General features: G+C 35.9%; 1 protein-coding gene across 14 annotated transcripts in view; it reads right to left on the bottom strand.

Annotated features, from left to right (window-relative positions):
* The window catches only part of LOC145329620 (uncharacterized), a 70,232-nt gene extending 54,527 nt beyond the window's left edge, over positions 1-15,705 (bottom strand). For all 14 annotated transcript variants that reach the window (XM_080173931.1, XM_080173926.1, XM_080173924.1 and 11 more), the window contains exons 1-3: positions 15,627-15,705; positions 15,068-15,173; positions 12,827-12,892 (exon numbers count right to left, since the gene is read on the bottom strand). In XM_080173931.1, coding sequence (XP_080030057.1) covers positions 12,827-12,892; positions 15,068-15,147 — 146 coding nt within the window. In that variant the 5' untranslated portion in view covers positions 15,148-15,173; positions 15,627-15,705. The remainder of the gene's footprint in view (positions 1-12,826; positions 12,893-15,067; positions 15,174-15,626) is intronic.
* Between the last annotated feature and the right edge of the window lie 395 nt (positions 15,706-16,100).

The raw sequence follows: 16,100 nt of genomic DNA on the forward strand, positions 1-16,100 counted from the left end.
CATAATAATAGGCAAATGATTTTTATATTAAAAATCGCATCAATAATTAAATAATCAACTCAAACTTTTAATCAAAAGAAAGAAAGATTAAATAATGACATTTTTTCTACTAAATCTTTTTGCTAGAAAAGAAAAATAGAATTTTCATAAAAAACTTCTCAAAATTAAGCATTTTCTCCAGCGGAAAAATACTCGGCTTACATCTAGACATTCTTAGATAAGATAGGTAAATCCTTAAATCTAACATGTTTAATAAAATAGATACTTAAATCTAAACAAAATATGACTGTAAAAATCATCAAACATCGGAAAATTAAAATTTCATAATTTTAAATCTTCGTGAATTAAAATTGCGTAAAATAAAATTGCAATTGAAATATGCAAATTAAATTACCAAAATAAAACAAAAGCTCAATTATAAGAAAAGAACTTCTCTAAATGCTGAGTTTGCAATTTCTCTCTGTTTTAAGAAGAAAGCAACTTGTACATATTCATACAGTCAAAATTAAGGCAATTTGGGGCCTCAGTTAGAATGTACCCCTCAAGATACAAACTAACCAATCTTTCAAATATTAATAATGCCATGTTCCAGCTATCCTGACGGACGTTATGTCTTTCCATCACAATTTTTTGATACTGCATAATTTCCGACAGGATTTCTGGCGCAGGGCTCCATCAACTGAAAATAAACATAATTAGTGATGTTTAAATCAAATCAAAAATTAAAAGAATCATGAATAATTCAAGAAACTTTAGAATCATCAATCAAAGCAATCAAAATAAAATTATCTTATGCTTTAGTTTTGCCGTTCTGTAGTATGTCTGGCCGAGGTAACAGAGCTAAGATACACTATAGAGCGGTCTTATTAAGCTTAAATCTTCGAACTCAAAGAATCTACTTAATTCAAGACGAAAAAAATCTGCATTTTTCTTTAGGTACATCGGTTAAAAGGTAAATAGAAATAATTTTAATATATATGTAATATTAAATTATCTATGTGATTATAATAAATCTTAAGAAATATTTATATGATGTAAAAAAATCTCATTGTGTTACTTTTTTATCATATCGAATTTCAATTAAACAAGGATAAAAATGTTCGTATTTGCGTAGGTACCTAGGAAAATTTCCGCGAAAAAAATCCCTGGTCCCGGAAAGACTTAAATCATTGAAAAAACTTGCGTAAACGTATAAATAACTTAAGTTTGTATTTCAAATGAAAAAAAATCTTGCGTCGATTTGAAAGTTTAAACGAAATTGAGTCAAAATTTGCGTTTTTTGTCTTTCGAAAAAAAAAACATCTGATAAATCTACCGTATTGTAAAATTCAAAGTTAAACAAGAACGATACTTATACTAAACTTTGGGTAGATTGATCTTGAGCAGACGTCTTGCGGAAGTCTCGTTACTCGTGGCGGCTGCGTCATCTGATAATTTGAACTTGCAAACCACGGTCCTCCCACCTGGGCGCACTTCTTCCACACGCCCCAATCTGAACTTCTTCATCAAATTTGTGCTATCGTCGATCAGCACCACGTCTCCCGGCTCAAGCAGCACCTTGTTGCTGCGCCACTTGACGGACTTGAGTAGCTCAGGCATGAGCTGCTCCTTGTACACCTGATGGAACTGACGGGTCAACTCCTCCAAGTTCTCCAGCCTCCTGGTGATGGGCTCTTTACAACCTGTTTCAAAGGTGCAGATTGCATCGTTGGTCCTGCCGCCTAACAGATCAGCAGGTGAAATTACTCTCCAGCAATTGACGTCATCTCCTTGGGTGGCATAGGTCAATGGCTTAGAATTCAGGACTCTTGCAGTCTCAGCACACAACACCAATAAATCATTGAAGGTTACAGTAGCACCAGCCAACTTCTTGTTCAACACACGCTTGACCAGCCCAACCTGCCTCTCCACAGTACCCACGAACGAGTGTGCTGCGGTGGGCACCAGATGCCATTCAAAATGCATTCGGGTATCCTTCAAAAGTTCATCCATAATTCGCTTGGCACCGGCCATATTGGTGCCTCTGTCTGTGGTAACCCTTCTAGGCATATTGTAAAACGCCTGAAGTTTTCTCAAGCCGACCAGCACGGCTTCAGTTGAATAATCAGTCAACACATCAACAAACACAGCCTGTGTAAATCTACAGGCCACAATCAACAACCAAACTTTGTACTTGGTCTTGGAACTCCTGGTACCAACGCCAGGCTTCGTAACTTCGATCGGCCCCGCAAGGTCCATATGCACCTCCTTGAAGGGCATAGAGGGCTCGACACGATCTGGCAGAATATTAGCAATTGCGGGACTCGAACGCTTGGCATATTCAATGGAACATGCAGCACAACTCTTGACCACTTTCATAGCCTCCATGCGGCCATGTGTGATCCATGCATACCTGCGGCTTTGCGCCAACGTCTTACGATGGCCTCCATGCCCCAATTCATCGTGGGACTGTTGAAGGATGAGCCGCGCCAGCCTGTTGTGGCGGCTGAGCAAGACAACACCTGGGCTGTCCTTCATAATCTTCCTGGGGCCTCCAGCAGCGGCCTCAAGAGCCTCATCTCCTCTCCCGGACATTTTCAATATTGTAAATGTCCTAAGAGGATAACATCCATCATGACCCACAATGGGCCAACAAACCTGGACCTTGTGATGATAAGGTTGAAGGGAGTCAAATTTCCCCTCGGCGTCCATGGTCATCTCCTTCTCTTGGTTGAAGGAAGTCAAAAACAGGTCACAAACAGAATCCATGTATGTATTTGTGAAAGTATAGTTCTCATAATGCTTAGAACTATCATTGCTGCTAACACCATCCTCAATTGTTGCAACGCCACGTTTCTTGACAAGCAGCGTTTTAAAGCAGTTGGCAGCCTTAAGAACTGCGGCAACAGTCCTCCTTGCCTGCCTGTAGGTCCTTCTTGCCAGGGACCTCCAGAAATCATTGTCCACTACCTGTGTGAACATTACCTTGAGCTTCGCCATCTTGGGATTTAGCTCGCTCTCGGGAATGGATGCATTTACCTCACCCGCCGTCTTAACGGGCCACTGGTCCTGTTCCAGGCGCAACCAGCTTGGACCTTCTTGGTATGTAGATCCAGGTTGTACATCCTCAATCGTACACAAACCACGCGTTGCCAGATCGGCAATGTTGTGCTGGGTTGGAACCCATTTCCAATCTTCAGGGCTCGTCAACTGTTGTATCTCAGAAACACGATGACTGTTAAAAACATTTAACATAACACTGTCACTGGATAGCTGAGCTAGGGCACAGCTGCTATCACTAAAAAACACTTTGCCAGAAATGTTGAAAGGTAGGGCTCTGGCAACAGTATCCACAAGCCTTGCCAAAATTAGACAACTAAGCATTTCTAACCTTGGTATAGACTCAATCTTCACTGGTGCGACACGTGACTTGGCGCAACACAAAACTACATCATATCCTCCAGGAACTGGCCATCTCAGGTAGGTGATGGCTGCATAGGCCTGGTTAGATGCATCGCAGAAACCAACAAGCATTGGAAGCCCCAACGGCTTATCAGGAACCATCGAACGTCTAAACGACACATTTCCAAGTGCCGAACGGTCCTGGAGGCTGGACACGAGCTCCGACCTCAACTCTCCAGGTATAACATCATCCCAGTTGCATCCATGTATGCAAACTGAGCGTAGACAAAGCTTGGATTTAAGCAGCAATGGCGCTGCTAGACCCATTGGGTCATAAAGTTGTTGCACAATTCTCCAAACTTCACGTTTAGTTATCAACTCAGGTAGACTTCTCCAGAGGTCCTCCAGATCCAGATCCTCCAGTAACTTTCTACCCTTAATCTTCTCGCCGTGGTTGGCTCTGACAGGTAGGAACAACTTATCCTGTTTAGGGTCCCATACAAGGCCCAGAACTTTTACACTGTCAACATCATCTCCAGAATAAACAACAGATTTAAACTTGAAATTGCCAGGTGCAATCATATCCTCCAGCTCTTGGACCAGCTGGACAGCTTCAGGTTTGCTGTTATGACCGCTCAAACAGTCATCCACGTAAGTACAAGTCTCCAATTTGACCGATGGAGGATCTTGATACAAAATAAATTCGGAACTGAGTGGTTGCTGAACATCTCTCCACACATCCTGCTGGGCTACAACGTCACAACCTCTAATCTTCTCAGATCCATAAACATCTTGAACATCCTGCTGGGAACGTCCACCAAAAATACGACCAGTGAGTCTGAGGGCGGTCACGGCCATATCTCCAGCCAAGGCCTCACCAAAGTTGATGGTTTTGGTAAGGTAGACCTCTGGCTCTCCATCAACTGTATCAGCGAAAAAAACACGTTTCAGCTGAGAATCTTCATAGGTAGCTAATAATGAATTATAGAACTTCTGAATATCAGCCACGAATGCACACTTATAACTTCTGAACCGGATAAGATTGTGCATCAGAGTATATAATGGAACTGGGCCGTCCATCATAATACTATTGAGGCTTAGCCCCTTGCAGCAGAGGCTAGAATTGGCACATATCCTCAAGGGCGTGGAAATAGACTCTTTATATGCGCAGACTAGGCTCGAATAATACACGGGCTTAGTATAAGCTAGGTCTTCTGGCGAAGCTTTCTGATACACTCCACGAGACACAGCTTCTTGAAACACTTGGCAGAAGGTGCTGTATTCACCTTTTTTAATCATTCTCTGCCGGTCACGTAAGCAGATCTTATAGGCCTGCTCTGAATTGTCAAATAACACACTTGGCGGCTGCTTGTAGGGATATGAAGCCGTCCAAACATGGTTCTCAAGATCTAATGTCAGACCTTCTTCAATCAGCTGCCGCTTACGCACATCCAAGGCGGACTGCCCGGCGGCTATGGCGGCGCAATGACGGCAGTTCTTACAACCGCTGCACATTGATGGCGGCTGTATTCCCAAACTCTCAGTACTCAGGAACTCCATCTTGCTGACTTCCAACTTCACAGCTTTACAGGCGACAGGATTAGCAACAGTCCTGCCATCTGCAGACACAACTAAATAGCCTGTACCAAATAAGCTTCTGTACAGTCTAGAATCACCAACCATTTTATCTGCACACGGGAACATAGCTGGTGTTAAATGGCCGATTAAAACATCAATCTTGCCGTCGACCATAGAAAAATTATCAGGCTTCATGTTGAAAATGTCGGCGGCGGCTGTAGGATCAATAGAACGCAACCCTTCTTCAGTACCAATGCTGGGCACTACCGCCGCCTCCAGAATATGTGAATTCCGGTTGCGGTCAACCAAACAAATCTTGACTGTAGGACATGCTTGGCTCTTTCCATCTGCCAGAGAAATAGTAGCTGTGCGACCAGTTGATGGCAACTCTAACTTCTTGGCAATACTTCTAGAAATCAACGTCAAATTTGCTCCACTGTCCCACATGGCATTGACGGTGACTTGACGTTTGTCAGCCGCCAACGCCGGGACCTGCTGCAACATCAGCATAAAATTGTTCTTGCTAAACAATTGTGATTCATACACTGCCGCAACTTGTCCACTAGCAACTGATTCATGTAATAATGAATTATGAGGCTGGTTGCAACTGTCAATGGTACAGCTGCCAAGCTTATCGGCTCTGGGACAATCGGCCACCCGATGCCCTTTTTGTAAGCAGAGCAAACAGGCGCCTATCTTCTTGATGAAGACTTTGCGTTCAGGAACAGACATATCCCTAAACTTGGAGCACTTAAACAACAGGTGATCAGAGTTACAACCTTCCGACGGGCAAGGCTGTTTCTTCTTGGTCTTAGCTGGAGACCCAGGTTTACCAACGGCTGTAGCTGCGGCCGCAGGATTACCTTTCTTCTTGGAGGGGGTGTCTACATCGATTGAACACCTCATCAAAATGGCGCCACGCTGTTCCTCTATAATCTTCAACAGCTTAGGAATATTTGGGGTATCCATCGAGCCCAACGCCAGGTTGAGCTTGTCCTGGAAATCACGTGGCAACTTTTTGGATAACATTTCCAAAAGAATAATGGTCAACCACTGGCTTGTGGTGACTTCCTCATCATCATCATCTTTAGTCAGCTGCTCGAGCTGGCTAACTGCACCACCAAACTCTGCTAAGACTGTCACAATCTGGTTGGAGTCCGACGGTTTAGGCTTCTTCTCCCATTGGTTGAAAAGGCAGAGCATCTGACGTGTTTTGGACTTAAAACGTGCGTCGAGGTAAGCCCATTGAGATTCATGTGATTGAATCTGAATTAACTGAAGTCTCAACTCTTTATTTTTGCAGACCTTTTCACTGCTCAACAATAACTGTAAATATGACGGGTCCTGTCCTACGGTAAGTTTTTTAAAATTGTCCTTGAAACTTACGTAGGCTGACTCTGAGCCGTCAAAGCTTGGAAGAAGACGTTCGTCGACACGATTCATATATCCTGGCGTGAACATAGAACCGGTGCCGAACTGTGGTGTGCCAAACGGCGACACAAATGGCGATGCTGTCGAAGCACCCGCCGTCGTTGTAGGCGGCTTCACAGGTTCAAGCTTAACCTCGGCCAGCCGTTTCATCAAGGCAGACAAAGTGTTTATAATTGGTTCTGGTAAGGGAAAGTATGACCCTTTAATAACCTTCACAATCTTTAAGCAACGATCATATAGTTCAGCCTTATGGTCAGGCAAATTATCACCAACTAAATCAACAACACTTTGAATGTCACTAAGCTCCTCCATAGCATCTAGAGCATCTTTCAGAGCGTTATAATCTTTTTGCACAGTAATTATATTAGAATAAATGTCACTAAACTCCTCAAGCTCTTGGATTCTCACACCAAGCTTGCTAAAACCGACCATAATGCTATCGAATGTCTCGAACTTGTCATGGACAAGGATTGACTCCTTAGTGAAATGTCTAACATCAAGCTCTGAAGATTCACTGACCAACTTCATCACTTTATCTAGTTCACTGGTTAGGGCCTCGACGGCTGGGCGCAGCCGTAGTCCCAGTTGAGCGCCTTTATTCTTTTTAGGACCCATGATTGTCACAATAATTAACTGTACTGATTACGATTATAATAGTGTGTGGTAAGGTATCACAACCAACACATTCACAAAACTTCACAGATATTTTCTTAGCCGCATCTGTTCTGTCTCGTTTTCATTGTTTCGGTACGCATGCCTTGCCGTACACGAAATCTTAATCTCCAAGCCCTCCGAATGACCAACATGTGAATGTTTACAAATGTGTATTTATTACCATGAAAACGGTGCATCTAAAACAAAAATATAAAAATTAATAACATAATATTAATGGTTTATTATTTTTGTATATCGAGGTTGCGTGATTTCAATTTAATTAAAAATATAAAATTTCTAAAAAACTTCAAATTGGCACGAAACATATTAAATAGCATCAGAAATTGATAATTTTAGATTCAAGTGATCAATAAAATTAAGGAAAATATTCGTATGTCAAAAGTTAGCAGTTAAATGGTCTATTTGTTGAAAAATTAATGTTTTAAATTTCTTCGTAAAAATATACCATACTACACTTATTATTAAGAATTAAAGATAAATTCTTACCACATTATACGTCAAACTAAGCAGGAAGGCTTATTTGAGATCTTCCACGGATTAGAGCGCATGTATATCCATCCAATACATTATTTTTATTCACGTAGCTCTTCACATGGGAATCAACAAGGAAAAAATGTGCGCGCCTTTGTTTGTTTACAAGCGAAGCGCGGAGATAGTTAGGAATGCCGCGTAACACACTCATTCTCTGGTGTAAGGAAAAGGGAATTAATGGGTTCGAACTTGCCAGGGAATACAAGAAAAATCATTCCAACACAATTTCTGTTATATGTTACTATTGCATCCCAGATTATGCCCTTGGGTTCTCTAGATGATCACTTGAAAATCCCGCCCAAATCAGGTACTAGGTAATAAGTCTTATTCTGTTCTTAGGGATTTCGCAGCCCCCCTTACAATTTGAGTGTTCCAATTTGTGTTTTTTGTAACAACTTTTCTGTGAAAAAATAAGGTGCGGAACTATATAAAATAATCTTGCTGAAAATAATAATATTCATTTTAGCAATAAATATAGGATATACACGAATATGTTGACAGGAAAAATACGTGTCGTCAATTTATTGGTTAGTTCGTTCATCCATTAAGATGGAGGGGATGGGGTAAATGAAGTGGATGGGGGATATCGGTATTTTAGCCAGCTGCAAGCATCACTTAACCAGAGTACATGAAAATTTGGTTCAACATCCATATAATAATATATCGATTATTTTAGCATATTTTTAAGTTAAATAGTTTTAGCAGCCAATTATCGATTTATCAAAAAAAAGAGCCTTTTATAACAGATTTTCCATACATTAGAATTAAAGTTTTATTCAACTTTTTTGTAAGAACACCACGAAATATTCAGTTTAGTCTAAATAAGGGAGAAAAGAAGAGGTGGTGAAAAATTGCGCAGAATTATATGTTTATACAAAAAATATGTTTTTTTGCAGGATATTAAATATTTAATACTTAATTTTATTCTTTAAGTCATAAACAAAATAAAACTCACACTTATTTTTCGGCTTATGAAAAGATTATATTTGATGTCTTAGTTCAGAAATATCATAAGATTGTTACAGATGAGGTAGCACGAAGCGCACAGAAAATTTTAACCCCCTAGAGTATAATATTGTACGAAAGGACCATATTTTTTGGCTAGGAAAAATTTCTTCTTTAGCTAATATAAGAAATTATCTGTATTGTACAAACATAACTGAAATAAATCTGTCTTCTTATTTGGAGAAAAGAAATCAATAAAAAATCACAAGATGAGCCAATATTATTATTATTATTATTATTTGCAATTCTTGTTTTAGTTATGTCGCAGCTAGTATTTAACTAGGAAATGCTCTGAAGCCAGTCCGTCAAATATGTTAAAAACATTGATTTTTATACTAATAGAAAACAATCTATGGTGAAAAGAAACTGCAATTAACAACATTGAGACATAATCTGCATGAATCTACAGGGATAAGACAATGGCAGATAAATTAATATTCATCTCCTATGATGATCCATAAAATTACCCCTTCTGTAAATTATAATTAGTGATTAGAACGTTTGGACATTCAACTAAATGATCCTCTCAATTAAAATTCAATAAAACGTCCATAAGGTTGTGTCCAACGAATACGAAAACGGTATAACAAAACTTTGGGGACTAGTGTAATAAAAAGCCCTATGTCTCCTCCATAGGCGTCCAAGGGGGGGGGGTAATGGGGCGATTACCCCCCCCCCCATTCAAAATTTACCCCTATCCTGGGGGTGCCGTAGGCACCCCCAAACAATTTTGGGGTGGGAAATACCCCCCCCAAAATAAAAAATCTCTAATAAAAAATATTTTTGGGCGCTTCGCGCGCATTTTTAATACTATATATTTAATAAAATTTAAATTACCCCCCCAAAAATTTTACCCCGGGGGTAAATTTTGGGGGGGGGTAAACTAAATTTACCCCTGCCAACAGATTTCAGGGGGGGTAATTACCCCCCCCAAGCAAATTTTACCCCCGGGGTAAAAATTTTGGGGGGGGTAAAAAAAATTTGCGGCGCGCTTCGCGCGCCATTTTACCCCCCCCCCAAACACAAATTACCCCCCCCCCTAAAAAATGTTTACCCCCCCCAAAATAAAAAGCTTGGACGCCCCTGGTCTCCTCCCTTCCTTAAAAATCTGCCAAAAAACAGAACATTTTAAAATGTAATTTATACAACTCAAAAGAGATGAAAAAACATAAAAGCGAAGAAAAGGTGAAAAACACACCTTTTTTTAAAAAAAATCATGACGTAATGAAAAACCATTGAATAAAAAAGAAGCGCGAAAATTGAATGGTTAAGTGGGCTCCTTTCAATTTGGAAACAATAAGGGAGGGAGTGGTGTTCTGAAGAAATAAAATTATGGTACAATATCCTATAGGCATTAGAGGCGTGCACATAATTTTGTACAGCGAGCATTGCGTTTTTTCACTAGCTAAAAGATCTATTTTTCTTTCTACAAATTGCAAGGAAATTAGAGTTTGAAACCCCCTCAATTCGTCATGGGTTCGTGAAATTAATTCTAGACAGAATAACAACCCCTTGATATTAGAACATTTGTCTGGGAGTTCTGATCAAGTTCGTGAATGAGCTGAAATTTTTCATATGTTTTACATTTTTGGTATGCCATTTTTTGATTGCTTAAACCAAACGTATGCATTATACTTTAATCTAAAGATTAAAATTGAAAAAAAAATTGAATACAAGTCACAATTTGGGTAGGTTGTGGGTTTTTCTTAGAACTAAACTAATATGGACTTTTAGTGGGTTTAGTTCAAGTTTTAAACAAGGACAATTGCATCTATAAGTAACGCAGTAACAAAATTTATATTTCAATAAAAGAGAATAAGTTATATTTTTTTCATTTAAACAGCAAGATCTGTCAAACAAAAAGGTTTCTTAAACTTTGTCCTTTTTGGTAATGTTTCTGCCATTTTAATTATTGGTGAGGAAATTTACAGAGCGAGAGCATAATGTTTTGCCTCGCTTAAATAAACAATGACTACAAGCCCTAAAATCAACCTTAAATTTCCCTTATTTAATGTATTCATGGTTACTCTCATTCTTGTTTTGTCTGAGAAGTTTTATTTGCTGCAGAAACTTTATATTACTTCTAACTTTTATATCAAAATTTACACTTTTAATTTCAAACTAATATTGCCACGATAAAACAATTAGTTTAATTTATTCTAAAGTACTATTTTGAATACATATTTTAATATTCTTTTAATCCACTAAAGGGTAGTTTGATAAATTTTAAGAATTCTAAGTAACAAAAAAATTGTATATCTTTGTATTTATACTTCAAAGAGGACAATATTAAAAACAAATTCTATTGTAAACTCTATTCAGTTGGGAGATTGCGAAATTTATTCTTCTTAAAAATAAAAGGCAAAATAAAGGACGTTCAAGCCTTTTTAGGTGGGTAAACAACCTATTACCCCCCCTTATAAAATTTGAGCAAGCCAATTAGATATTGCTCTCAAAGAAATTTCATTTTATAGCATTTCATTTTCTTTTGTAAAGGATGATTACTGTTTTCTCTGTCTGATAAAATAAAAAACTTTTTTAAGCAGTGATGGTCTAATAGAAAAACTGCACCAGCCAATATGATATCTAAATATACATTTAATTAGAGAATGGTCTAATTATACAAGTTAAAGTAGTAAGATTTATCTGTCTGAAGCTAAAGATCTCTGAAATGGTATGTCTGATGAAGTTGTGCTTTTCAGGGAAGCTTTATAAATCTTTTTGGATTGTTTCGAGCAAGTTAAAAGAAATTTTAGATTATAGTTTTTACGGTAGATAGAGAGTTACTTTTCCCACCCAACTGTCATACATATATTACTATGAAGAAAGGTTTAACATTTTCAATGACAATATTCAACGGCCATAACGCATAAACATTTTTAGATGCGTAGCATCTCAGATAGTTTTTTATATTTCTAATACATAAAGATTGAAGCCCAATCATTACATCTAGATTTTAAAATTAAATCTAAAAGAAACTATTATTATTGCGCACTGTAATAGTTATTTATCACATCGTGTTATAGTCAGCTTTCCGCGATTTTATGATTTTTATATTCATGGATAATTTTCTTTAATACGTTGCTATAAATAAGTTTTCTTTTCTAATTTGCTCCAACAAATACCTATTTTATGATTGCCACCCCATCTAAGAACAAATTTGTTTTAGAATAAGCAACAAAAGACAGAGATAGATTAAGATTGACTTATGAGATAGTTTTATTATTTCTAAGGCCTTACAAAAAGCCTTGAATATCATTGTCTAGAAGGTTGCGTTTTAAAGGACAGTTAATCATTAAAAATTGTAGTTTTTTATTTATGTCCGTTGGGATCTCGCTAACTACAAAGCCTATTGAGGTCTCCACTTTTGGGAGGCTTCATAAGATGGTTTAATGCTATTATGTTTTAAGTATAAAGCATGTTTTAGGCTAATTTTCTAATTCTAATCCCTCTTTCTGAATACAGAGCCCCCTAAATGCTAGAAAATATCTAAAAATTAACATTCATAAAAATAATTAAAACAAGCCCTTTCATGCCTAGACTGTACAAATTTAGTTGATATTCAAAATAATCGTGAAAGGTAAGAAAAATAATTATATGGTAAAAATATGTTAATTTTAGAATTTCAGAAAGGTGTTGATTAAATATTTATTTTAAAAAGTTCAAGAAATAATTAATAACATTCAAGCGACGAGTTTGAAACTCTTTTTATTTAGAATTTTTAGTTCAATTCAGAAGTTCCTTTACTATTTAAAATGAATGTATTATAAATTACAGCTAAAATATATCTGATTTGAAAAATAAGGCTTTCTGGTATACCTCCCGTCCGTACCTTTTTAGACGTTCTTGGTATTTACAAGCCTAGACGTCCTAACATTCTTTAGGGTGTAGGAGGGTGGGGGTACAAAAATCCCATAAAAGAGGCAACTTAACTTCATGAGGGTGGTGTAATAGTTATTTCTCGCATCGTATTATAAACGGCTTTCCGCGGATATAGAATATACAATTATAAGATTAAAACTAGTTTTTTTAGTTCTGAGGTGCCGGAGGCACCGGCTAAAAAAACTGGTTTAAATCTTATGATTGTATATTTTTATATTCGTAGAAAGCTGGATATAATACGGTGCTAGACATAGTTTTCTCGTATGGAGGAGAACCGGTTCCTATCTACCGGATTCGAATGAATACGAGAAAATAAAATATCAAATTTTCGTGAAAATCTTACCTTAATGATAGAACTTCAACATTTTTCAATTTTCTCAGCACACTCACATCACTCAATTCTGCTCCCCTAGATAGATAGATTGATTGATGGATGGATAGATAGATAGATATATAGATAGATAGATAAATAGATAAATAAATAGATAGATAGATAGATAGATAGATAGATAGATAAATAGATAAATAAATAGATAGATAGATAGATAGATAGATAAATAGATAGATAGATATATAGATAGATAGATAGAGAGAGAGAGAGAAGAGAGAGAGAGATAGAGAGAGAGAGAGAGAGAGAGAGAGAGAGAGAGAGAGAGAGAGAAAAAAAATAGACAGATAAACTATAAAATATCTTAATGATATTTTAAATGACCTCAAAGTGCAATAAAAGCTGACAAAGTTTAATTTCTTCCTTAAAATTTATAAAAATTTAGGAATTTGAGGAAGGGTAATTAACAAAATACTTCCTATTTTCTGAGATAAACACATAAGTAAATGATTCCAATCGTCACTAATTTACTAAGTATATTTGCGATTACTTTTATTTAATGAAATCTTCCAATTTTTAACATGTACAAAACGGCCTGCTCAATTGCTTCAAGATCCATGTCAGATCTATATAGGAAATAAATGTCTATAAACAAGCTCAAGTTTTCCAAGGAATATATGATTAAAACTCATAGTGCTCCAATAATCCATAATAAACTCTCATTGCCCAGAACGATAAGACCCATTTTTTTACTTTATTAAAAATAAATTCATTTTTTTCATTTCATGTTGCTATTTACCTTATATTGATGTATTTAATTTCTAATCATAAAAAAGAAAATTTAAATTTATAATATGATAAATTTAAGAAAACTATGTTTTAAAAGAATTCGATTGTGGCGACATTTTGTGTGTTCAAATATTAAACTAAAATTGTAATCATCATCATTAACCCTTTGGTGATGGTAATGTAAAGAAAAAAATATAATTTAAAAAAATCTTTTAAAAATCATTTAAATTATCAAATATTTACTTTCTTTTAGATAGTAATGCCGGGTGAGGAAAATAGATTTATTGAAAAATAGATATGCATATAGAAAACTAGCCAATAGGGAGATAATTATATCGAGCCAACTCTAGTTACTATATATCGCTATTCTAAAAATTTCAGCATAAGATATAATAAAACTATAGAAAAATACAATAAAAGCATTGAAGTATTTAATTTCATTTATAAATCAAGAACATGACATAATTGGATATTTAAAGTCATTTGATTCAGAGATTTAGTGATAGGCCAGTGAGAATTAAAAATTGATTATCTCAACAACAAAAAGGTTTATTTGAGTCTGTCATCAATTAAATATCCATACAAGGATGTAACAAAGGAAGGTAAAGCGGTAACCCACCCTCATTAAAATATTACCCCCTCTTATCACAAATATGCCAATTACCCCCATGGCGGCGCTCTTCGAGCATAATTTTAACTACTCCCCCCCCCCCTCAAAGTTGAAATTCCAGCTTTTACACCCTCCAAATAAAAATTTGTATGTCCTTGTATCCCTGTTTCTAACTTGATTGCATAGTTGTTTATATTATAAATCATTGTTTAATAGGCCAATAAACAAGGTTGACATTATCCATGAAAGCAATATCACCATTTATTCTTAGCCTTTAGGACCTATTAGTTAGCTTCCCTGGTAAGGAAACCGACCAAGACAGAGACAAACAAAGGAATTTACATAATGAACAGTTCCATTCAGTAAAAAAATACAAATATAGAATTTAGACTTTCAAAAAAAGAAAAATATTATTTACATATGAGTAAGACTCTAAAAAAGAAACAAATTTCATTTGTCTTTTCTAAAAGAAAAACTATGTATTTGATATATTAAAAGACATACATACATTACCTATTGATATTTATGTTTACAACGAACAATCAACTATAATCATAATATCAACAATTTACCCATTTTTAAGAGCAAAGCTTTTCTTTAACTAAGGATGTTTTATTATAATACCATATCGTAAATGTAGATTGTTAAAATTGCTTTATCTAATTGATATACATCCCACTGATGAAAAACATAATTACCACGTCTGTAGATATAAATTATCAGTTAAAAAGTTTAAACCAATTAAAACTCAATAAAAATATCTTACAAATGGATAAGATAACGGTGTTACAAAACTTTGAATACCATTTAATTTTGAATTCAATATCCCCTCCCTCTCTGGTCCAATGTTTACTTACCAGCAATTGAGTTTCTTGACTTGGTTCATATCCGACACCCTTGTCCGGGCCACTATCATATCCTCAGTTAAACGAACCATTTTGGACAAATTCGTGTTATTTGTTCCTAAAAATAACATGAAACTATTAGTCTAGCTTGTATGTATGTTAAAATGCCTGAACCAATCCTGAAAGTTTTAACGTCCGTTTTCATCTTTTTTTTATTTTTTTATTCCTGATATATATTTAAGATAAATCCCTTTTGAAAAGTAAAGCTTTAATTATGGTCTGTTTGAACGTCTGTCCTTAACTAATTTCTTTATTGGTTATTATAATAATGAATCCTGGGATGCATAGGCATAAATTTATAAGAATAGCAGCTCCATAATTACTTTTAAATCGCAAGTACGTCAGGTTAACAATTGGTTTCATTCTAATTTTGTTCAGATTCATATAAAGTTTTAGGTACAAACAAACAGACAGACAGACATCCCGTTACTTTATTATAAGGATTTTTATATCTCTAAGTAAGACATAAAAATAATTGGATGTATGTAGTATTTAATCTATTTTTACAAACCTTGCTAGCAATATCTTTTTTTTATTTTCCAAGATTTTTCTTTATTTTGTTCTATCTCTTAATGGACATTTTTGTCTGAAAAAGATAATATTATTTAAATGTAGATTCGTTTATTGGTCAGTTCGTTTATCCAGGAGGGGAATGAATGGGGTAAAGATGGCTGATGCAACAAGTTTCCCTTTACTAGAGTACATGACAATCTAATGTAAGTTATAATAAATCTATTATTAATTATCAAAAATTATTATTTAATGGTGATGATAGATACCCATTAAACCGAGAACGTATGCAAGCGTAAAATTGTCAAGGCCAAATAACCAATAAGATTCTGCTTTTTTAAGTTAAATATTTGATTTTAAAAATAACTGTGTTTTGCACATTGTTTTTGTAATATTCTTAAAACTCGATTTAAAAAATCTGTACTAATCGGGCCATGAATTGGACCGTCATCAACGTAGTATCGCAGCTCCTCAA

Source organism: Acartia tonsa, chromosome 10, assembly GCF_053477335.1.
Source record: "Acartia tonsa isolate MP-2025a chromosome 10, ASM5347733v1, whole genome shotgun sequence".
NCBI lineage: Eukaryota > Metazoa > Arthropoda > Copepoda > Calanoida > Acartiidae > Acartia > Acartia tonsa.